This window comes from Corythoichthys intestinalis, chromosome 22 (assembly GCF_030265065.1).
Source record: "Corythoichthys intestinalis isolate RoL2023-P3 chromosome 22, ASM3026506v1, whole genome shotgun sequence".
Taxonomy (NCBI): domain Eukaryota; kingdom Metazoa; phylum Chordata; class Actinopteri; order Syngnathiformes; family Syngnathidae; genus Corythoichthys; species Corythoichthys intestinalis.
In genome coordinates this window covers 6,652,501-6,678,339 of record NC_080416.1, presented here as the reverse complement: position 1 = coordinate 6,678,339, position 25,839 = coordinate 6,652,501, and the positions used below count along the sequence as shown (strand labels likewise).

The window sequence follows — 25,839 nt, the reverse complement described above, 5'->3', positions numbered from 1 at the left end:
TTTGCGAGTAAATATTTCTGAACACTTTACATATTTTCATCCAGTGACAATGAAAATCTTCCTTAAAACTTTTTTTTTTTTTTTAGCTCTCGTTTCCCTTGTAAGAAATAGTTCAAGTATAAAAATTCCCAACATTGTCGGATGAATAAGAACCAAAAAAAATTGGAAAGAATCATAAAGCACAGCTACGACGACTTAAAACTTTACATTCTAGTGGGTAAAGCAGCATTTTTGCTAGTTTTTTTTTCAGTTTTTTTTTTTTTGCATGCGTATAAATAAAGTTTCTCCGTTTAAAAAAAAAACATCTAACCAATATTAAGCTAAAAAATAAAAGTACAGTGCATTTTATCTTAAATAGCTACTAAATCAATATTTTTTTTTGGTTGAGTATGTTAATATATTATAATAATAATTGTAATAAAACTAAACCTAAATCACGACGGAGTATTACGGCTACAGAAAGAGAATAAAAATGGCGTGATTTAAGTTGGATAATCACAAGATTCTAGTCATACGTTGTAAAATTACGAGATTAAAGTTGTAATGTTACGAGAAAAGGTCTTAGTATTACAAGATTAGCTGTAGTATTACAAGAATAAAATTGTAATATAACAAGAATAAAACCATAATTTACAAGATTCAAATCGCAGTATTTCGTATTTTGCTTAATATGTTTGAATGCAGCACGGCTAAGTCTTAATATTACGAGATGTAGCGCTAAAATTAGTTGTAGCGTTACCACAAAAAGTATATGGCAAGAGTTTTTTTTGCGACACGTAGCCAAAGTACAAGAATAAAGTCCTAATTTTGCCAGAATAAAGTCATAATGTTACTAGGAAAGGTCCTAATATTACGAGATTAGTCGTAATATCATAAAAATAAAGTTGTAATATTACAAAATTAAAATCGTAACTAATTAAAATCGTAGTATTGCGTACTTTGCTTAATATGTATAAATGCAGCACGGCTAAATCGTAATATGAGATGTAGGGCTAAAATTAATTATAACGTTACCTCAAAAAGTCGTAATATGACAAGATTAGTTGATATATTAGGAGAATAAAGTTGTAATATTACGAGATCTAACAGTCATGTCACAAAATTATGAGAATAAAGTCGTAATCTTACTAGGAAAGCTCCCAATATTACGGGATTACTCAAAATATCCTAAAAATAAAGTCGTAATATTACAAGATTTAAATCGTAACTTATTATAATTGTAGTATTGCGTACTTTGCTTAATACATAAGTACGAATGCAGCACGGCTAAATCGTAAAATTACGAGACGTAGCGCGAAAAATTGTCGTAATGTTACCACAAAAAGTTGAAATATGGCAAGATGAGTTATAATATTAGAAGAATAAAGTCGTAATATTACGAGAAAAAATTGTAACATTACAGGAGAAACATCGCAATATTATGAGATTTTAGTGACATGTCGCAAAATATGGCAAAATTAGTATACATATTTGAAGAATAAAGTCGTAATATTCTGAGTTTTTAAGGACATGTCGCAAAATTACGAAAATATATAGTCGTACTATTGCCAGAATAAAGTCATAATGTTACTAAGAAAGCTCCTAATATTACGAAATTAGTCGTAATATCATAAGAATAAAGACGTAATATTACAAAATTAAAATCGTAATTTAATAAAATCGTAGTATTGCGTACTTTGTTTAACATGTATGAATGTAGCACGGCTAAGTCATAATTCTACAACTTTAAGTAATATTGCGAGACGTAGCACTAAAAATTGTTGTAATGTTACCACAAAAAGTTGTAATATAACAAGATGAGTTATAATATCAGAAAAATAAAGTCGTAATATTAAGAGATAAAATTGTAAAATTACAAGAGAAAAGTCGCAATATTATGAGATTTTCGTGACACGTCGAAAAATTGCGAGAATAGTCGTAATGTTAGGAGAAAAGGTGTTAATATTACGTGATTAGACTTGTAATATTTCAAGAATAAAATCGTAATTGACGAGATTAAAACCGTAGTATATTCATATGTATGAATGCTAAAAAACATAATATTACGCTAAAATTAGTACTAATTTTACCGCAAAAAGTTATACGGCGAAATTAGTTGTTATATTTGAAGAATAAAGTTGAAATATTACAAGATTTTAGTGAGGTTTTGCAAAATTACAAGAATAAAGTCGTAATATTACCGCAACAAAGTTTAAAATCGAAGTATGACGTATTTTTATGAATTTTGCTTTATAAGAGGCAAAGCATAATGTTAATATTACAACTTTACGTAATACTATGAGACATAGCGCTGCAATCGTAACATTACAAGAAAAAAATCTAATACTACGAGATTATCATCATAATATTACGTAACTAGGTAATATGTAAAGATGCAGCTAAATTGTTACATTAAGACTACACAATTTCTTGTAAGGCTGTAGTTTAGATTTCTTACGAGAAGCTCAATTTTGCTATTAATGGAAAATTACGTCGTAATATTATCCATTCCTACAAATTATATTTGCTCATGTAATATTAAAATTTTTAATCTCATATTATGACGACATATGACTTCAATTCTGAATATTAGGATTTAAATCTCGCATTATATTTACATTATTCTGCGATGCCTATTTATTTTTTCCTCTTTGTGTGGCCCTAATACTCCGTCGTACTAAATCAATAACTTATATATATATAATATGCCTTGAGATGAGTACAAAGTAATATAATTATTAATACAGTACCCCCGCTACTACTCTCAAAAAAACAAAACAAAAAATAAATATATTGTTTTTTTTTTTAAATAGCAGACGTTTTTTTGTTTTAAATAGCAGTGGAAAGAAAGGCACACTGAGGCAGGCGGTTGCCGGGTAGATTTTTGCTGACAGTGGAGGGGTCGGTGGGGCTTGTGGGTGGTCCTGTAAACTCAGTCCCCCCACCCCAAAAAAAGAGGGATTAAAAAGTGACAGCTCAACAAATGAGCACGTAGTGAAGCCTTCCTGTTCCAGAGTCATCTGTCTATGTAGGGGGGGCATGGCGAGATGGGTGGGGCCAATGGAGAGACACATGCTTACTGGCCTAGCAGCTGTTTTTGTCATTGTTTGCACTTTTTTCAACTCATTTACTCTCCATTGACAGTGATACACGTCAAATCTATTTGATAGCTGACAGTGGATGACATTGTTTTTAGTACCATGGACGGCGATACATGTCCAATCTGTTTTGGCTGGGAATTTTTTCAGACAATAAATCACACTAGCCAAAATATCCCAAAAATGTTTAACTACATATGTCATTGTTCTTCTATAAACTAAAGAATGAACTTCTCTCACTTTTAATCTATAAATTGTCCTTTTTTAAAATGACTTTTTCTCACCCAAAAAAACTATAAATCGGACAAGCTAAAGTCACAGACTATAAATTGCACTTGCCAATTTCTTCTATAAACTAAAGAATGAACTTTTTCTATCATTTATAACCTATAAATTGTACTTTTTTTTTTTTAATTACATTTTCTCACCCAAAAAAACTAATTAAATATCGCAAAAGCTAAAGTATCGACATATACTGTATATATTTTTTAAATTACCTAAAGATACCATTTTAATTCTTATTTCTTAACCCAAAGAATTATAATTGTCAGTTTTGGTTATACTTTATTAGAACTCGGTGTCATAAAATTGTCATAATGATGACATGACACGAGTCATGAATATAAATGAGGTCTTATGACAGATGTCACTGAGTGTCATTTTGTAAATTTTCTCAGATTTTTTTCAGGGATTTTTTTATTTTATTTCCTTGGTGTAGAACAGGGGTCGGCAACCCAAAATGTTGAACGAGCCATATTGGAGCAAAAAAACACAAAATAAATGTCTGGAGGCGCAAAATAATTAAAAGTCTTATAAGCCTTATGATGAAGGCAACACATGCTGTATGTATCTTTTTAGCTATATTAGCCTAATATCAAAATAACTAATTTGACTACCAATACATAATGAGTTTTCGTGTCTACTGTATTTTCCGCACTATAAAGCGTACCTGAAAGCCTTCAAAAGCCGACACTTCATCTTATAATCCGATGTGCTTTATATATGGATCAATATTGGTTAATCATGCATGACATTCCATTTAGCTCGGCTCCATCTTGTGGATGCATAACGCAATGCCAACCACTACTATTACTACTACGACTACTACTACTGCGCCTTATCATGCAGTGCGCCGTATACATGAAAACGGTTTTAAAAATAGGCCACTCATTGAAGGTACGCCTTCTACTCTAACCCAAACCCTATAGTGCGGAAAATACAGTAAATGATTATTTTCCCTGCAATGCATCCGATAGAGAATGATACACCATGTGACTACTCTTTTGAACAATGCTGCCTTAAGTTTAACTTCATTACAATATATTAATGAATTTGGAGAAAGTTTGTGTCATGTTTGTCCTCCTACTAAAACCATATTAAAGTTAAAAATATATATCCCTCCCACATATTTTTCCATTTTCTAACATTTCTGAAAAAGATCAAGGGAGCCACTAGGGCGGCGCTAAAGAGCCATTTAGCATCGCGGGTTGCTGACCCCTGGGTTCGAAGTTTAGGAACTGTGTTAGGGCACGTAATGACATCTGTAATAAGCATTCATTAATGTTAACGACAGCGTCATGTCATAATTATGACGGTCTTATGACTCAGAGTTCAAATAAAATGTTACTTCAGTATTTTTTTTCCCTAGAAATGATGCTAAAAATTCCCTTTTAAAAATGTTTTCCCAAAAACTTGTTTTTCAGTTTTTCCTTCTAAAAATGTTTTTGTTTCGTTAAAAAATATCCTTTATCCCAAAATGTACTATTTTCATTTATTTATTACGATGTTTAGAAGGTTGTTGCTGTTTCCATAGTTTGATTGTTTTAAGTGTTAATATGCTTGTTACTGTGTGGTCAATGTAAAATCAGTAGTTTTTAGAGCAACTCTAGTTTGTTGATCACTGTCAATGGCAGCCAATGAGTTCATTTTTAGCGATTTACCTAGTGGAGGTCCTTACGAACCTGATAGCCCCCCCAAAAGCAAGACCTGGTGCTGGGGAAGCCGCTCACTATGGGGCCTAATACAGCCACGTGCCCATCTTGTTAGTTGTTAGCTATCACTGGCGGAACAAATGTGAAGAGGGCCCAGGTCCTCGGGGATGATTATTTTTGCAGGCCACACCACAATTTCAAGATGATCGTCTGATATGTGGGGCGGTGGTAGTGGAAATTTTTATGCAGACGACAACAAGTCAAGCAAGTGGGGTATTAGAGATATTTTAAAACTTAAACACTATATTTCAGCTTTTAACAGCATCGTACTATTCAGCTTCACCCTCCCCTCGCCAAACCACGCCTCTGTTAAGGCCGCAAACCAGGCCCCCTAGAGGCCTGAGCACGGGTGTCGCTGCCCCTCCAGCACCCCCCTAAGATCCGCCCCTGTTAGTGATACAATATGAGATATATCATATCATATACAATACAGGTTTTAGAGTTTCAATACTAGTGGAAAGGCACACAGGGTGTTGCCGGGTAGATTTTCACCTCTACAGAAAGTTTCGTAAACTCGGATGCCCCAAAAAGTGGGAGGAGCAACATTTGATACATTCCCATTACAAAGTGACCCATCGCTACGTTTGAGCTTTTTAGCTTTGCATAGATCAAGCCGGGGTGAGGGGTCATGTTCGAGGACACCGCCCCAAAAGTCCCGACAGGAGGTCGTGCTTAAACAGCTCCGTTTTCTTTCCCTGATTGTACAAAAATAAAAGAACCCTCAGTGTGTGTGACAATACAATCATAAATATACAAAATAAGCCCTAAGATTTAAAAAAAAAAAAAAAAGACAGCAATAGGACTTGAAGACTTGATGAACAGGGATTAGTTCCTGCGTTTCCTCTCTAGAATAAGCTACTAAAAAAATGATCATCATATTTGTACGGCGATTTTTTTCTGCTTTTTGGTTGAAGCACAGCATCCGGAATCCACTTCCTGCTATTGCATGCGGTCGGCTTGCAGCTGCTGAGGCTGGTACTGGCCGAAGGCAGCTGCAGCTGCAGCCGCGGCGGCAGAACCCGGGGCGGCGGCGGCCAGGGGCTGCTGCACCGCGTATCCGTAGCCGGCGGCGGTCACATATCCGCCGGCGGCAGGGGAGGCGGCGTAAGGATACTGCTCGTAAGCGGCCGCGCTGACGGCAGAGTACTGGGCGTAGGCCGCTCCAGTGTAGTCGATGTACGGGGAGGTTGCGGGGGCCGGGGCGGCGGCGGCGGCAGGTTGCACGTGAGGGATCACCACGCTAGGCTGCACAAAGGCTTGGGGGTACACGTAGTGCGCCGGAATACTGTGGGACAGAAAAAATTCTGGTTAGCTTAGAGTCAAGATTGGACGTCTATTGCTGTCTATGGCAGTTAATGATGTAGAAACAAAATCCACATTTGCAACAACACTGAACAAAAAATGACTCCTTTTTTGAATATAACTTAAAAAACACATTTTTAGGATCATGCAATGAGAAAAATCTCCATCATTGACCCACAAAAGATGGCAGACACGTCAAAAAGTATGTGTTTCGAGTGCACACCAGAAACTATCTGGTAAACATTAGCAATATGTAGCATTTGAGCTAGCAGCCTTTTGCAATGCAAGGCAAAAGTCCACTAGCTTAAATGTTTCTGGTGCGAACTAGAAAAATTCTGGTGCGCACCAGAAACAATCTAGTGTGCTCCAGATTGCTTAAATTGCAAAAAAAAATACTCCTATTTAAAAAAAATATATATATCAATAAAAAAAACAACAACACTTTTTTAGGGCCATGAAATGAGAAAAATCCCCATCTTTGACCCGCAAAAGATGGCAGACACGTCAAAAAGTATTAAAAACCGCAATAACCACACCAAATCTAATCAGATCTCAAATGGTTTGGACGTCTATCACTGTCAGGGGCAGCTAATAATTTTGAAACTTTTGTAAAAACAGTACAGAGCCTCTAAAGGGACATCAACAGAAATAAAATAAATTTAAACAATCTGGTGCACACCAGAAAACTATCTGGTAAATATTAGCATCACACAGCATTTAAGCTAGCGGACTTTTGCTATGCAAGTTAGCCAATTGTTGTAAACATTAGCATTACATATCATTTAAGCTAGCGGATGTTTGCTGTGCAAGTTAGCCAATTGTTGTAAGCATTGCATTATATTGCATTTAAGGTAAAGCTGACTTTTAGGGGTCCTTATTTTTTAGTTTCGAGTGATTTTTTTTTTATTTTTTTTTTTAATGTGTGTAAAAAAATTTAGTGTCGTGTGAAAATTTACTTAATTTTGTATGGAAGTAGAAAGCATGACGACAGGTGGTGTTGGGTTTAGGGTTAGGGTTTAGGTTAGGTCGACAGTTAGGGACCACTAAAAGTAAGCTTTACATAATTTAGGCTGTTGGACATTTGCTATGTTAATTTGCTACAATTAGCTAACCTGCATAGCAAAAGTCCGCTAGCTTAAATGCTATAAAATGCTAATGATGACTAGCGCACCAGACACTTTCCTTAAATTTATTTTATTTCTGTCGGTGTCCCTTTAGGGGCTCTGTTTTACGGTGAACAAAAAAATGACTCCTTTAAAAAAAAAGATATATATATATATATATATATATATATGTATTGCCATAAAAAAGCACACACGCACACATACACCCCCCCCCCCCCCACACACACACACACACACATTTTTGGATCATGAAATGAGAAAAATCGCTATCTTTGACCCACACAAGATGGCGGACACATCAAAAAGTATTAAAAACCGCAATTACCACTCCAATTCTAATCAGGTTTCAAATGGTTTAGAAGCCTATCGTTGTCAGTGGTATCTATTTTTCCCCTTTAAACCTGCTCTTGTAACACCCATGAAAAAAAGAGATTTCTTTAAAATACTCAGAAATAAAACACAATCACAGATTAAGCCCGTAACTCAATTTTTGACCCACACAAGATGACGGAAAAGGCACAAAAAACCCCAAAAGGAAAAAGATAGCAATTAAACTGATTGGATTTCAAGTGGATTGGACTTCAGTTGTCGTCAATGGCGGCTAATATTTTTTAATAATCTGTTCTTCAAGAGCAAAAAAAAAAAAATTCTCTAAAATACAGTATTCAGACAAAAAACTTTTAAGATTACGGATTATGCTTTGACTCACACAATATGGCGGACACAACAAAAACAAGAACAAAAAAAATGTTGCACCGATATCATTTTTGGGCTCCCGATACCGATTTCACCGATACAATGTTTTTGTTTTTTAAAAATACTTTTTTGTTTCTTTTAATGCTAAATTATTGAATACTTACTTGAATGTAAAGTAATTACTATCATGACTTGTTCAGACACTGCTTAGCTGCCATAGACGTTAATAGATGTCCAATCTAGTGCTGCACCGATTAATTTGAGTAACTCGATTAAAAAAAAGCTTCAAATCAAATTTTGCTGCTTCGTGTATTCGTTTAATTCGAGTGATGTTGTAATGGTTTGTTCTGAAAGTGTTCGCATTTAGTTTTATTGATTTGGGTGGATATACTGCCCTCTAGTGGCAACAGTGAATATGACATAACTCGTCCAGCATGGCTGAATCCAGTTCTTGTTTGAGCTAACATGTTCATTTATGCATTAATAATTTAGTTTAGAAGCATATTTAGTAGGGCTGTCAAACGATTAAAATTTTTAATCGAGTTAATTACAGCTTAAAAATTAATTAATCGTAATGATCACAATTCAAACCATCGATAAAATATGCCATTTTTTCTGTAAATTACTGTTGGAATGGAAAGAGAAGACACAAGACGGATATATACATTCAACATACTGTACATAAATACTGTATTTGTTTATTATAACAATAAATCAACAAGATGGCATTAACATGATTAACATTCTGTTAAAGCGATCCATGGATAGAAAGACTTGTAGTTCTTAAAAGATAAATGTTAGTACAGGTTATAGAAATTTTATATTAAAACCCCTCTTAATGTTTTCGTTTTAATAAAATTTGTAAAAATTTCAATCAAAAAATAAACTAGTAGCTCGCCATTGTTGATGTCAATTACACAATGCTCATGGTGCTGAAACCCATAAAATCAGTCGCATCCAAGCGCCAGCAGAGGGCGACAAAACCCCAAAAAACACAAGTAACAAGTGGACATTACACTGTGCTGTCATTTTAATGTTTGAGGGGGCATGTGCGTTAAATGCGTCAAATATTTTAACGTGATTAATAAAAAAATAATAATTACCGCCCGTTAACACGATAATTTTGACAGCCCTAATATTTAGCAGTTTTTTTGTGGGAATATGTGTTTTTAAACAATTTGTGAAAGCTTTGTAGTTAAAAAAAAAAAAAAAAAAAAACTTAAGCATTTTATAGTATTTAAGCTAGCGTACTTTTGCTATGCAAGTTAGCAAATTGTACTTTTGTTGTACTTAGACCCTCATGTAGTATTTTTTTTATATTGTTTGAGGCTAAACTCAACAATTTTAATTTAGTTTTAAATGCATTTATTGCTCGTGTGAAATGAAAGTGCAATTCTACATCGCTTGAAGAAACACTCAGGTATTTTTTTTTTGTATTGGCATTTAATGGTCTTTTGAAAGAGCAATCTTGGCAAGCCAAAATAAATATTATTGCAAGCATAAACACTTGTTAATCGATAGCTGCAGCTCCAGTCCAATCCATTGGAAGTGGGATGGTGGCAGGGAACGAACGAACGTTCGTTCCCTGCCACCCTCCCACTTCAAATCGATTGAACGTCTACTATTGATAAACCGATACCGTGCAACACTAGTAAAACCCACAATTCCTTCATCAATTCTAACCGGATTCCAAACATATTGGACATTTATCGTCGTCAATTTCACTGAAAAATGATCACCCACCCAGTCAGCGGTGGGCAGGAAGGGGTCACGAGGGTTTTAGGGTCGGCTTACAGTGGCCGTGTCCGGGTCCAGGACTTGGGCTATGAGCCCTGGCGCAGTATTGTGAAAATGTCAGCGCCACTTTGACAGCTGGACAGTTTTCAAAAAGAAGCAGCGGGGGGGCCGGCCGGGTTGGCGGGACACAGGCTGGGTGGATGTTTTCATTAAATCAACAACTAGGAACAATGAGCACATTCTGCGCTCCAGAACGTATCCTTATCCCAGCCCGGCCTGAAATTTGTGCCACTGATTTTGTGGTCAGTGGCGAAAATGAGTGACTCAGAGTCGAGCCTTGGAGGAGGTCCACTTGTAGAAGAGGTGCTCGTGTGTTTTCTCCTCTAATTGGTGAATCCTCGGGAATGTCATGTGATGAATCGACGCTAATTCAACTCAGCAGGGCCACGTTACGGCAATTTAAAGAGACGTAAATGCACAAACTGACTAAATTCTCTGATGTGGTGGAGTGTCTTTTACGCAGGGATTTTAAGTGGAAAAAATGGCGTCGTGATTAGATCATTAGGTGCCAATGACAGAGAAAGACATCCAATCCGGCAGCAATCATCCAATCAATATATATTTTGACAGTCTGAGTTGAAAAAGTAGCTTTTAAAAAACGTGTTTTCAAATATTTTAGAATCCACCAATTGTGTAATACATAATAAACAAAAGCTAAATAATAATAAATATTTATATTAAAAAAACTAAAATAATTAATGAATGAGTAATAACAAATAATAAAAATAATACAATAACACCAAAAAAATACATTTAAAAATAGTTTTAAATTTAAAAAAATGATCCAATTAAATAATTATCATAAATATCAAAAATATATCGTTTTACTGCTTCTTTAAAAACACAAAAAATGAAGAATCATGTGATTTACAGTGCTGGCCAAAAGTATTAGCACCCCTGCAATTCTGTCATATAATGCTCGATTTCGCCCAGAAAATGATTGCAATTACAAAGGCTTTGGTAGTAATATCTTCATTTATTTTGCTTGTAATGAAAAAAACGAGAAGAGAGTGGAAAAAAAATTTAAAATCATTTTACACAAAACTCCAAAAATGGGCCAGACAAAAGTATTGGCATTCTTTGAAGAATCATGTGATACTTCTCTAATTTGTGTAATTAAACTTACTTACCTGTGGTACATAGCAGGTGGTAGCAATAATTAAATCAAAGTTGCAGCCAGTTAAAATGGATTAAAGTTGACTCAACGTCTGTCCTGTGTCCGTGTGTGTACCACATTGAGCATGGAGAAAAAAAGAAGACCAAATAACTGTCTGAGGACTTGAAAAGCAAAATTGTGAGAAAGCATGGGCAATCTCAAGGCTACAAGTCCATCTCCAAAGACCTGAATCTTCCTGTGTCTACCGTGCGTTGTGTCATCAATAAGTGTAAAGCCCATGGCACTGTGGCTAACCTCCCTAGATGTGGACAGAAAATAATAATTGACGAAATATTTCAACGAAAGATTGTGCGGATGGTGGATAGAGAACCTCGGCTAACATCCAAACAAGTTCAAACTGTCCTGCAGTCCGAAGGCTGTGTCAACCCGTACAATCCGTCGGCATCTGAATGAAAAGGGACTCTTAGGTAGGATACCCAGTAAGACCTCACTTCTGACATAGAGGCAGAGACACAAAAAAGTCAGGCTTGAGTTTGCCAAAACTTACCTGAAAATGCCAAAAATGTTTTGGAAGAATGTTCTCTGGTCAGATGAGACAAAAGTAGAGCTTTTTGGGAAAAGGCATCAACATAGAGTTTACAGGGAAAAAATGAGGCCTTCAACGAAAAGAACACGGTCCCCACAGTCAAACATGGCGCATGTTCCCTGATGTTTTGGGGTTGCTTTGCTGCCTCTGGCACTGGACTGCTTGACCGTGTGCACGGCATTATGAATTCTGAAGACTACCAACAAATTTTGCAGCATAATGTAGGGCCCAGTGTGAGAAAGCTGGGTCTCCCTCAGAGGTCATGGGTCTTCCAGCAGGACAATGACCCAAAACACACTTTAAAAAGCACTAGAAAATGGTTTGAGAGAAAGCACTTGAGGCTTCTAAAGTGGCCAGCAATTAGTCCAGACCTGAATCCCATAGAACACCTGTGGAGAGATCTGAAAATGGCACTTTGGAAAAGGCACCCTTCAAATCTCAGAGACCTGGAGCAGTCGGCCAAAGAAGAATGGTCTAAAATTCCAGCAGAGCATTGTAAGAATCTCACTGATGGATACCGGAAATTATTTTGTCTAAATGTTGTGCTACCAAGTGTTAGGCTGAGGGTGCCAATACTTTTATCCGGCCCATTTATGGAGTTTTGTGTAAAACGATAATGATTTAATTTTTTTTTCATTCTCTTGTGTGTTTTTTTTATTGCAAGCAAAATAAATGAAGATATTACTACCAGAGCATTTCAAATTGCAATTATTTTCTGGGAGAAATTGAACATTATCTGACAGAATTGCAGGGGAGTCAATACTTTTGGCCAGCAGTGTAAATATTAAAAATATATTGTTTTACTGCTTTTTCAAAAACTCAAAAAATGAAGACTTATGTGATTTAATATGCTTTTTTCCCCCCTAAAAATATTTTTCACTTGACAAAATGAACATACCTCCAAATTTTGCACTTTTTTTTCTTTCCATTTCCATTTTTTTTTTAGTTTCTCTGATGAAAACAACAAAATTTAGAGTCCCATATTCACCATTTTAAGATTCATTAACCCTTTAACACCGGACGTGTCGTCTGCGACACGTTTACCCATATCATCTTTGAAGCCTTGTCATGCTGTAATTTCGTCACCCACGTGCCGCTGGTTGGTCTCATTTAAAAGTGCGGAAGTTGAGGTCCACGCTCGTTTTTACTTGAATCAACCAAGTAAAACGGGAGATGTCATTTGAGTTTTACCATTTTATTGCCTTCATAAATAAACATTAAAACGCCACTAGACCATGTGTTTATGTCCATATTTCCATCATTTTGTGTCCTTTTTCAAAACCGAAAGCACCGCAAAAAACTGCATATCCTAGGAGCCATTGTGAGGTCACGAAGGACAGACGTAATGTGAACATTTTTAGTAAATTGCCGAGCGAGGCGACACCTAAGGAGAGGTAGGCGAGGTAGCGAGTGACGGCCGGTTGGATTGAGCGAGCGACTATGAAATGAATCGAAAACTAAATTTAGCGCAAGCTAATGCATTATTTTATCAACTCGAGGATAAGGATGGGCTGGATTTGTTATTTTCTTCGGATGAGTCGGCAAGTTAGGAGAGGGACAGGCTGACAGCAGTCAGCAAACTGCAGAAGATATACAGTATATATATATATATATATATACATATTTTTACTATTTTGCACTGTTGGTCTACTATATATAACCTAAATTTGACCGTAGTATGTGTAAAGGCTAAAAAAAAAAAGCCTATGACCAGACCTGCTGTTTCTTTTTAATTTACAAATATAAAACTATTCAGTCTTATTTTTTTCTTTTGAATGTTTATCCTAATTAGTTGAATAAATATTATCAAGCTTCAAAACTTTTCGTCGAGCATGCTTGGTTGTCAACCAGACAACAATATTACAAATTTTGACCACAAAAAATTTGATTTTTTTTGTGTCTTTTTGGGACCAAAATGTTGATTACAATTGGTTAGTGAAGAAAACAACAATTTGGACGTGAAGGTTATGATGTCCTGAAAAAAGGGACCCAACCAGGCCATTATGAACTATTTTTTTCTTTGAAATATAAAGGCAACATCACATGCATTTAAATTCTGACAAAATAGGGCCAGGTCAAAGGGTTAATTAAATCTTTCACACATTACTAACACAGCCCAAATTTGCAACCACATACACAAAACTTTTGTTTGTACATTCACTGTGCAGGTGCACCTAATCAACTCACTGCCTGCCATTGATATCAATAAACGTCCAATACATCTGAACGTCTATTCCCAGTCCAAATGGATTGGACGTCGATCACCGTCAATGGCAGCCAATGAGTTAAGTGTCCAGTGAAGCTTTCGCACACTCACACACACAAACACACTCGCGCGACTGCAGTGTCAGCATTGCGGGCTTTGTGCAACCACAATGGGCGCGCTTGTTTTCGTTAACACCAAGCGCACCATGTGACCAAAAAGCTCCATCCATCCATCCATCGGAGAGAAGAAGAATAAGAGCCAGAGAAAGAGATTTGTTTGCAACTTTTGTGCACACACACACACAAAAACACACAATAACGTGGAAAACAGAGAGTGGGAGGTCATCTGCTAGTAACAACAGGAAGATGCCAAAAAAAAAAAAAAAAAAAGCGTGACGCTCCACTTGTTAACAAAAATAAAAAATAGAAATGAAAGCACACAGGAAACACCCCAAAAGAATTCAGAAATCCAACTAGGGCTGCCACAAAACATTATTTTGATAGTCGATTAATCGTGTTGATTAATTTTGTGACGAGTTGAAATGAGTTTTTTTGTTAAAAAAAATGCAAATGCAAATAAAATCTACGTATAGATAGACTGATGGATAGATAGATAGATACTAATAAAGAAAATGTGTAAAAAATAATAATAATAGAGATAAAAAAAAGAACATTTATTGTTTTCTGAATTTTTATTTGCCTATTTTTTAAACATGTAAAAATGGAAAGATAAAATATATTTTTAAATATAGACAGAAATAAATAATATAAAGGAAAATTGGCTAAATAAAATAAATAAAATAGAGGTTCAAAAAGGAATTTTTACTGTTTTGATTTGTTTTTATATACCTATTTTTTAAATGATTAAAAAATGAAAAGAAAATGAAAATATTATGAAAAATGAATAAAACATATATTAAAAGAATAAATGTAATAAATATAATATTAGCTAACTTATTACATTTTCTTAGATATATAAACAAAATAGAATGTATTGGAATAGAATGGAATATTTGCTATTTCTCCCCTTTTGGTTCTTTTGTTAAAAATGTAATAAATATATATCAATGAATAAATACAAAGAAAATACTGTTTTTCTTTTTGCTTATTATAAATAGGGAAAAAAATGTCAAAACAAATAATATTAAAATACGAAATATATTTTTTAAAAATATTATTTACTATTAAAAGGCTCCATAAAACAGGATTTAGGTCGAGAACGTCTCTAAACCATTACTCGACTATCAAAATAGTTTTTATAATCGATTTGTCGATGAATCGTAGCAGCCCTAAATCCAACTACTTGCTATTGTTACAGTAGGAAAGCACACAAGTGTTCAGCTAACAACAGCACTTCATAGAACTCCAAATAAGAAATATAATCACCATTTTCTTTGATTCTACACTTTTCAATTAGCCCACATAGCTTAGCTGTCGGACCAGAAAGAGTAACCAATGAGAAAAAAATGCCTTCAACAAAAATAGGTGAATTCATTTGAATACAAAATTAAAAAAAAAAAAAAAAAAGATTATCCAATCATTTTCTGATTCAAACATTTTCCTTTTGATGTTTTCTGAGGTAAACGGGCTTATAACATTCTTAGAAATATATCAACAATTGTTATACTATTACAATATGTATTGCAGGGAAATGTTTTTTTTTTTTGCTAACATGCTAATCGATAATCATACACAAATCTGCTTTGTGTGTGTTACTTTAGTACCTAATAAAATAAAAGTATTAAACCTTTTCAATGAAATAATACTTAGTACGCTGCATTATAAATAGTATAGTATATAGTCCAACTATAATGATAAAACCTTTAATGTTAAAAAAAAAACATAATATAGTGAGGTTGATGAAACAATTAGAAATCAAATATTGTCAATTATTTTTGTAATTCTAGCATGCAATTTAATGCTTTTTGAGCTAAAACATGCCATAGACTTCATAATATAGATTTTTGAAGTCTATGAACATGCTTTAAAACATGTTAACAATTGCTATTCAATGAAAATGAGACTTCTTAACAATATTTTAAGCTTTCTTTTTTCATATAGACTTTCCTGATTTGACAAGACATTATTCAAACCTTCAAAAAAGAAATGAATGTAAAATCACCCCCAAAACTTACCCATAAGGCCTTTGGATGAACGCAGGGTGAATTTGGGGGACTCCAAATGTAAAGCCTGTGAATTACAATTAATGACAATTTAGTAAACTCCCACTTTCCCAGGTGTTTCTATTTACAGTACTGCTACTAAAGTGGCCAAAACAATAATTACACCTTGTAGAGTTAAAACAGTTGTGTTTAAACTAGGCCTGCGCAATATATCTTTTGAACATCGCTATCGCAATACGCGCAATAGTCCCACCGCTGGACGTCTGATTTTTCTTCTCTTTTTTTAAATGTAAACGTTTGTTTTGCCTCATAAATGCAGCAATTGTGCAGAGACATGGCTTCCTAGATCCCTTTTATGAACACCAATCTATATCATTCACAGATAAAGCCCCTTAGCCTGGATTAAACAGTACTATATGAATATTAGGAATGTCCCGATTGCTTATTTTTGCATCGGAGTCACCTGATTTTGAGTCCCAATCTGATACCGAAAAAATTTTTTTTTTTTTTTTTTTTTTTGCTTTGATGTAGGGCTGCAGCTATCGATTATTTTAGTAGTCGATTAATCGATGAACTAGTTAGTTTGAATAATTGAGTACCGTAATTTCCCGAATATAACGCACACTTTTTTCCCCCCCAAAATCAACTTGTAAAATCATGGTGCGCTTTATAAACGGGTACATGGATGGAGACAGAAATATATATACAGTGGGGAGAACCAAGTATTTGATACACTCACAATGGGAAAACCCATTGGCAGTGTATCAAATACTTGTTCTCCCCACTGTATATTACATATATATATAAACCTTTTTGTTTTTTTATTGACACGGCCCCGTTGTATTGAAGAAACGTATGCGGCGACCCGTTGCCAACCATTACGGTACGTGACATCACCCTTTTGTGTCGGTAATACTTCACTCACATCGGCCAAATGATTTCGTCTGTATTAAATTCTGCCTTTTTCACTCTTCATAAAGCACAGAATTTAGTTTCTTGAACTCATTTGAGTCAACGTTTATTGCAGCTCCGCATCTCGGACCATAACAAACGTAAGCACACAGACTTTCTGTGTCCGTCAACTATATCTGTCCCTCGGGAAACTCAAACCCAAATAACAATAGTTCCTATTGTTACTGTCGTGTCGACACCGATGAGCTCTGACGGATTTCCGACTTACATTCTCACTTTCATTTTACCGTATCAATCCATGGAAGAAACATTTATTCATCATGATGAAACGAGCAAGTTATACAGCAGCCTTTAAAAGAAAAGTCACATCTGTTTTGTTTTCTCCTAGATTCTGGTAAGTTGGAGAAGTTGTCAAATCATATTATTACCGTAAATATTGTCAGTTTATGGTAATGTTTTGAACTACCAATGTGCTATGCTTGTGCTGTGTTTCACCAGTCAGTAAAATGACATTTCTGTATCTGTACACAAGCTCTGTTTTCTTGCATTTTTCTATTTATTGGTGCTAAAATTAGGGTGCGCGTTATAAACGGGTACAATAATTTCCCCTAGATTTTACAAGTAAATTTGGGGTGCGCATTATACACGGGTGCGGCTTATATTCGGGAAATTACGGTAATCGGATAAACATCGGGAAATTACGGTAATCGGATAAACATAAAAAAATTAAAATACCTGAGCTGAGCCTCAAAAAGTAAAAAAAAAAAAAAAATAAGGGTCTATGTACAACGAAAAGAACAATTGGCTAACTTACAAAGCAAAAGTCCGCTTTAGCTTAAATGCCATAAAATACTTTTTTTTTTTTTTTTACAATCCTCTAACAATTGGTTCTGACACATATTCCAACAAAAAAAATTGCTAAATATACCTTTAAACTAAATTACGAATGCATTAAAAAAAAAAAAATAGCTCAAGCAAAAAACAACTTATGTTGGTTTTAACAGGGAGCAGCTGGATTTGGCCATGTAAAATGAGGCAGACTGGAGGGCAGCGTATCCACCAAAATATATAAAACTAAATGCGAACAGTTTCAAACACAAACTATTACAACGCCACTTCAATTAAACGAATACTCGAAGCAGCAAAATTTATTTTGAATATTTTTTTCTAATCGAATACTCGAGTTAATCGATTAATCGTTGCAGCACTACTTTGATGCTCACGCTGCCAAGAACAGCCTCTCACATAGACAATGAATGAGTTGCCATAGCACACTTCAGACTATGTACCAAGCGTAACGATGAATAACACATTTTGCCTTTGATCGTAGAGCTACCGAGGAGTCTCTGGCCAGATCAAAGCTACATCCCTGTCAATCATCGCTAACTTTAAGTACCAAACGCCAGCTGCACTGGTGACCGAGAAATTCGCACTGCTTAGCATGACAGAGGGTGAGAGGCTGTACGAGCAGGAAGCAGAAAAATAATAAATATATTTTTCTAGATAAAAAACCCGAGCCTTTTCACCCAATTCCGATCCTTTGAAAAATGGTGCAATCAGCCCGATTTCCGATCACGTGATCAGATCTGGACATCTCTAATGAATACAATGTGGTCATAGTGAGTCAACTAAAGTCTTCACAAACAGAGCTCAAGTCATCTGATGAAAATTTCTCTGGTTTTAATATCGCAATAATAGATCGCAAACCCCCAAAGAGTCGCAGTGTCAGTTTTTTCCATTATCGTTCAGCTCTAGTTAAAACGCTGCATTTGTGAAATATACGAAGACAAGGGAGTCAAACACATCTTTGTCGTGTGCATATTCTATTACGCTTGCCTCTGGAGGACCATAATCTCAGCCAACTCATATTAATTTCTAACTAATTTGGCTGCTATTGACGGCGCTAGACGTCCAATCCAGTTTGACTGTGAGGGGGTGAATGAACACGTCTTTTGAGGCTGAACATGTGCCACATGGGAGTTTGGTGTAATCCCATTTTGGTAGTTTATATTAGGGAAGAATAAACGGAATAGGGATGTTTAAAAAACAAACAAAAACATAATTAAATATAGTATATGCTACCTAGGAACGGTAGCATTGCAGTCTACTGTTACTAAGGGGAAAGCATGTGGGGTTGGGATTTATTCTAAGGGGCCGTTTACATGGTGACTCTCCGAGAAGACGAAAAATTTCATGTTTGCATCTATATGGTTCTGTCTCCATTCGACCAATGTCGCAATTCCGCATCAAAACGATGTAGTATTCATGCCAGGCTCTGGGGGGCATTGCCGATTTACAAGGCGAATGATGCACTTTGACCCCAACAACCTCCTCAGCCCGGAAGACAACATGCCCGCCCACTCCAAGCAATGGCATTTTTTCTTTTGCTCCAAATGTCACAACAATGGAAACGTTCAACCTATTTAAATTAAAAATACTGTTAAAACATTAAATTAAAGTAGCCTTTCTGCCATTAGCTGTTTTTAATGTTTAATAGCACCGCTGTGCACACCCAATTTGACGTGTGCGAGTGCTGACGTTATCGGCGCGGGAGTGTTCCATTGATATGGATGCAGAGCAAGCCCCCCCCAAGCCCCCGCAATTGAATCCTTCCACTTTGGTGGCAGGATTCTAAGTTTTGTGTCTTTGCCTTCCGTCTTTGCCGACACCATATGAACGCGAGGCCACTCCGCAACAGTCATTGCGTCTTGGTGTCGCAGAGTCACCATGTAAACAGTCTCTAAATTTGATTAATTGATTCATCTTCCTTTCTGCTTATCCTCACGAGTATCGCCGGGGTGCTGGAGCCTATCCCAGTTAGCTTTGGGCTGCAGTTGGGGTACACATTGAATTGTTTGTCAGCCAATCAAAGGGCACAATGAGACAACCGTTCGCACTCACACTCATATTTAATTAAAAACCTAACTATCTCTCAACAGAAATTATACTTGAGTAAGAAACCTGAATTTGAGGGACACGATTTACATTTGCGGACGACAGGTTTGACACCTGAGCGTTAGTATAACAATCCGACGCGGATTCGCACCTGGTTGCATGACTCGAGGCTTGGCCCCCAGGTAGGCCAGGTTGACGTTGGCCTTCCTGCCGTCAATGATGGGGTTGGGGTCCTTGCAGGCCCGGTCGGCGGCCGAGCGGTCCGCCATCGTCACCTGGGGGGGATGCCAACAAACATTTAGGCCAAATGAGGTTGTTGTTTATGACTCGCCAAGCTTCGGTAGCCGTAAAGGTTGTCGGGGGAGACAGCGGGACACATAGACAAGAGGGCAATTTGAGGTTTTTTTGGAGGTAGCGGGCTGAATCGGAGGATTCATTGCGAGGGAAGGTGCCAGAAATTCCCAGGAACGCCTACTGAACAATAAGAAGGGAGCTTAACTAGCTATCTAATGTAAGTGGTGCTTACATTGTTTTTGAAGTTTTTAACTAAAGTCATTCACTACCACTGACGGCAATAGACAATTTTGACTGGGTTGCACGTCTATCAATAATCAATAGCAGGTAAACAAGGTAAACAACTCCCTTCATTTCATTTCATTTATAAGTGTAGGCAAAATGAACTCTATACAACTAACTCCCTTCATTTATTTTTCATTTTTATCATTTACAATTTTAATAATCTATCAAAATAGATTGGACGTCAAGTGCCGTCAATGTTAGGCAAACTTCGATTAATTTTTGGACGAAAAGCCGCTACTTTTTTCCTTCATTTTGAATCCTGCGGCTTATTGTCCATCGCGGCTTATTTTGTTGATTTATTTGGGTTTATAGGCAACACATGCCTCCTAGTATGCATTGCAGCACTACAGATGTAAATAACAATCAAAATTCATATTCTGTGCTAATTATTTATTCAGTTGAAGTTCCAGTTGTTTCATTAATTGCTTGTTATGGAAATTGCTAACACTTTATTTAACAGTGGCCTCATAAGACTGTCATATTTATGACATGACACTATCATGGGCATATGACGGATATCATTAAATGTCATCCAGCAAATTATGTTACTAACTCCATTTATGCCCAGTTTGAATCTTTTACATCCATTCAAAAGTCAGATAATTTGCCAGATGACACTAAATGACATCTGTTATAAGCATTCATTAATGCTCATGACAGTGTCATGTCATAGTTATGATTTTTTAATGACAGTCTTATGGCGCTACTGTCAAATAAAGTGTTACCAAATACCAAAACTAGCAATTAATGAAACAACTGGAATAGTCACTGAATAAATAATTAGCAAAGAACATAAATTTTGAATTATTTACATCTGTAGCGCTACAATGCATGCTAGGAGGCATGTTGGACAACAACAGTGTTGACAACAGGTGGCAGAAGAGGTTGACTGTCTCCCCCAAGGGAGCAGTAATGGCCAAATGAAGCTTCTTGAATAAAGCTTTGCACCCAGTTGGTTCAAAGCTTCATCGTGGTTCATTTGGTCTTATGACAGTCGTATGGTGCCGCTGTCAAATAAAGCGCTACCTGTTAATATATTTTGGTGAGAATATCCCACAATACAATTAGGACAGCTGCGGCTTATAGTCCAGTACAGCTCATCTATGAACAAATGCCGTTTTCGTGTCACATTTGGTGAGTGGCGGCTTACAGCCAGGTGCGCCTTATAGTGTGAAAATTACGGTAATCGATTAGCAAATGAATCTTCATCTATTTTGATAACCAGTACACCTCGACACTTTAGAAAAAAGAGGGGACAGTAATTGTTGTGTTATTTTAAGTATTTAAATGATTTTAAGGGGAAAAAATGGAAATATTTTTAAATGTTAATGCACTTATTTATAATTTCATGCATCCAAACAGGGAGAACAGTCAGTAAACATTGTTTTTTGTTTTGGTAATAACATTCTATTTATTTTAATTTTATGTCAATTATTTAGTTAAATAAAGAGACAACAGTCAATATTCTGAAATATCTGGACTACAAATTTTTTACATCAATTTTATTTTTGTGAAAAACAAAGTCCTGTATGCGATTTACTTTCGCGGGCCACACAAACGACGAGGTGGGTCAGATCTGGCCCCCGTACTGCCAGTTTGATACCCCTACCTGTAAATGACAGTTTGACATTTGTACTCACAAATCCATATCCCCGCGACTTTCCAGTCTGCCTGTCGGTGATGACCACCGCCTCCTCGATCTCGCCGAACACCTCAAAATACTTCCTGAGACTGGAGTCGGTGGTGTGGTAGGGCAGGCCCCCGACAAAGATCTTAGTGTAGGTGGTGTCCTTCTGCGTCGTGTGCATTGTTGATTTTTTAAAAAAAGATGATTGATTACAAAAAAATGTCTTCAAAAGTTAGTGCAAAGTGTCTTTAGTGTTTGGTGGGAGAAGGAGGAGGCCTGGAGGTAGATGGACGTAGTGGTGGTCAGGGGGCTTCTGCATCAGCATGAGGGCTCTTCTTGCTCTTCCACCTCTTCTGCTGGTCCAGAGTGAATGTTCACATAAGCAGAGACCATTCCTAAAAAAAAAAAAAAAAAAGTTCAGCCCATAACTCCTCCTCTGGGTCAGCCCACAAACAAGCTGAGCAAGCGAGTACTGTCACTTTAAGGCAGGGGTGGTAAAATAGACGTCACGTGATATTTTGCACAACAATATGCTGTTGTGTTGTAAACACAACAATATCATTTCATTCTTTTTCTTTCCCCATTAGGGCCCAAGTGTTTTTGCGTTACCATGAGGAAACAGCGACATCTCGTGGTTGACTGTAGTAAAGACGTTAAAAGTTTACGTAAAGCGACGGAAAAGGGGTTGTTTTGGTGTGACGTCAGTACCAAAAGTGTGATCGCCATGTTCAACAGGAAATTACACTTGTCATTAAAATATTTAAAAAGAGTAAAATGAAATTGAAAACTAAATCCAATTCAATATAAGGCAGGAAAATATTAACTCATTTGCTGCCATTGACAGCAAAAGACGTCCAATCCATTTTACTTTTTCACGTGGGGGTTTGATGTACTTCCATTGTGGTTGTTCGAGACCATCCCCTGCCAAACTGGATTGGAAGTCTTTTGCCATCAATGGCAGCCAATTAATTAAAATAAAATGCAAACATCTATAATTATATGAAAAATATAAATACAATTGCATATAAAGACCTTCAAACGAATGAGAAAATCATTTTAAGTGAATTATATTGAAAACAAAAATGAAAACACAAACAAATGAAATACAATTTTATTTGTGAAATATGCTGCGCCGTACATACACAAAAACACTCAGTCCCGTTTTTTACAAAAGCAAAAAATATCTTCAATTTTTAGAAGAAAAAAATACAACATACACAAATGATTTAAAAAAAAAAAAAAAAAAAAAAATCGAACCACTGATAATTACAATATAAATCTTATAATAAATTAAATTGATGACTTTGGCATCCTCACCTAAAAAATCTCATCGTGCTTTTCTCTAGCTGGAAAGTCAGGGTCACTCTCAAGTTGCACTGAATTCGAGAAGAGCTCGGCTTCCCTAAACGGCGATTCCTCGTGGTCACTTTGCTCATCTGTCGTTGCCTCTTGGAACGAAGGGTGAACAGCAGTAGCTCGACGGGCGCGAGCCGACTTGCTCCTCAAACGTGCCGTCAGCTCATCTTCCCGCAGCTTAAAAGAGAAATACGGTGATATTAGTAATATTCTGGCAAATGTATTGACTCTCAATAGAGAAAGTGTTGATAAAAAGTCTACTCAAATGACACCAAGATATATATCAACATCTAAAAATTATGTACCGTATTGGCCCGAATATGAGACTGTGTTTTTGGCATTGAAAAAAGACTGAAAAAGTGGGGGTCGTCTTATATTCGCGGTCTAGACATTATACCCATTCACGACGCTAGATGGCGCCAGATATCATTGAGCGATGTACTGTCATGACAGATCTCAGCTACACTCAATTTTAACCAGTTTGCATTATTTTATTGCAGTGTTTTTCCTTATTCAGATTTGTTTGAAGACTACGGTAACAGTTAGACTTCACTTTGATGGTTAATGCAGTTATTGCAATTTTGTTGTTTTATCACAATAGATTGGTTTATTTTAGGGCTGTCAAAATTATCGCGTTAATGGGCGGTAATTAATTTTTTAAATTAATCACGTTAAAATATTTGACGCATTTAACGCACATGCCCCGCTCAAACAGATTAAATTGACAGCACAGTGTCATGTTCCTTTGTTACCTGTGTTTTTTGGTGTTTTGTCGCCCTCTGCTGGCACTTGGATGCGACTGATTTTATGGGTTTCAGCACCATGAGCATTGTGTAATTATTGACATCAACAATGGCGAGCTACTAGTTTATTTTTTTGTTTGAAAATGTTACAAATGTTATTAAAACGAAAACATTAAGAGGGGTTTTAATATAAAATTTCTATAACTTGTACTAACATTTATCTTTTAAGAACTACAAGTCTTTCTATCCATGGATCGCTTTGACAGAATGTTAATAATGTTAATGCCATCTTGTTGATTTATTGTTATAATTAACAAATATAGTACTTATGCACAGTATGTTGAATGTACAGTGGAGAGAACAAGTATTTGATACACTGCCAATCCGTCTTGTGTCTTATCTTTCCATTCCAACAATAATTTACATAAATATATGGCATATTTTATAGATGGTTTAAATTGCGATGAATTTTTAAGCTGTGATTAACTCAATTAAAAGTTTTAATCGTTTGACAGCCCTAATTTATTTACATTTCAAAAACCAGAAGCCATTCATTTATGAATGATTGCACGTTAGTTTACATAAATTTTCAGATATTAAAATTTGAATGAGGCAAAATAACATGCTTTTTCTCTCAAATATATTGTTATAATCCTGTTTCAGATGTACTGTAATTATTTTCTGTATAAAAATTAATTTGGTGTTCAAAAAGTCTTTTTTCAAACTTAGGTCAGGCGGCAGGTTCGAACCTTGCGTCTCTCGTCAGCGAGCCTCATTTTCTCCTCCATCTCCTCCTTGCTAGGGAGGCGCTTGACCTTGAGGGACTCCAGACGAGCGGGGGGCCGGCGTCTAGTAGCGTCGCTCTCATCCAACTAATATGCGGACACACACACACACACACACACACACAAACACAAAAATAAATTTTTGACCAAGACATTGCCCAAAAATTCATTTTTTGAGCCTCTTAACTTAGTCGCTTACTGTTGAAGCAACACTAGGTAACTTTTCAACCCTGATAAAATATCTTTATAACATTTGTGATAATATGTCGACTGACAAATAGTTGAACGACACACCTTTAATAATTTGAAGGGCTGTGAATCGCTTTCACCGACACTAATTAACTTTGAGGAGGGTGGCAGGAACCCTGCCACACACAAAAAAACCTACAAATGTGCTGATTGCTTTACAGCACGTCACTTCCCCCTTTTCCGATTCATTATAAAGACTGAGGTCGATGCGAATGCTTTCGCACAAAATTGCAAAGATGGCAGAGCAACAACAAAGACAAAAAGTTCGTCTGAGGAGGAAAAAAAAAAGCAGGCTACTAGGATATACAGAAAAACATTGGCTCGGCTTTCACTCGCTGGTATGGTGCAACCGCGCTGACGAGTTGGGGTGGAGGGGTTAGCCACACGGTTGCTAACCGTCATATGCTATTGTTTAGCCACAACTGGATTCATTACCTTATTACTATTCATCCTTCACACAGTCGCTGGTAACAGAAATGTTATCTAATCCATCTGCAGGTGACCGGGAGAGTGATTTTTGATTGACTGATGATTTTACGACACTGTACGGGTGTGCCCTGGTCTTCATGGGAAATGCAGTCTTCCTTCAGGCAAAACACCACCGCTTTTGTCCACCGGCATCGGTAAAAATCGACCAAAACTGAACATTTACAAAGTGTCGCTTTAGAATATATT

At 36.3% G+C, this 25,839-nt stretch overlaps 2 protein-coding genes across 3 annotated transcripts in view; both read right to left on the bottom strand.

The window, feature by feature from the left end:
• Positions 1-46: 46 nt before the first annotated feature.
• rbm24a (RNA binding motif protein 24a) lies at positions 47-22,217 on the bottom strand. Its single transcript, XM_057827790.1, has 4 exons — positions 22,045-22,217; positions 19,977-20,100; positions 16,031-16,085; positions 47-6,353 (listed from the first exon to the last, which is right to left on the bottom strand). The coding sequence occupies exons 1-4, from the start codon at positions 22,210-22,212 to the stop codon at positions 6,008-6,010; spliced, it is 693 nt and encodes a 230-aa protein (XP_057683773.1). The 5' UTR covers positions 22,213-22,217; the 3' UTR covers positions 47-6,007.
• A 70-nt stretch (positions 22,218-22,287) lies between these two features.
• stmnd1 (stathmin domain containing 1) overlaps positions 22,288-25,839 on the bottom strand; it is a 4,925-nt gene continuing 1,373 nt past the window's right edge. Inside the window, exons 4-6 of one of the 2 annotated variants that reach the window (XM_057827792.1) lie at positions 24,880-25,002; positions 23,349-23,564; positions 22,288-22,426 (exon numbers count right to left, since the gene is read on the bottom strand). In XM_057827792.1, coding sequence (XP_057683775.1) covers positions 23,349-23,564; positions 24,880-25,002 — 339 coding nt within the window. In that variant the 3' untranslated portion in view covers positions 22,288-22,426. Of the gene's footprint in view, positions 22,427-23,188; positions 23,565-24,879; positions 25,003-25,839 lie in introns of those variants that run through there. The other variant, XM_057827793.1, reaches the window with a different exon arrangement.

What these genes read in the sequence shown, in the direction of transcription:
- rbm24a (XM_057827790.1), bottom strand. Translation starts at nt 22,212, where the DNA reads ATGCACACGACGCAGAAGGACACCACCTACACTAAGATCTTTGTCGGG. An exon ending in GCCTCGAGTCATGCAACCAG is followed by an intron (nt 16,086 to 19,976) that starts GTGCGAATCCGC and finishes TGTAATTCACAG; the next exon opens with GCTTTACATTTGGAGTCCCC. An exon ending in TTCATCCAAAGGCCTTATGG is followed by an intron (nt 6,354 to 16,030) that starts GTAAGTTTTGGG and finishes TCTGTCCCACAG; the next exon opens with TATTCCGGCGCACTACGTGT.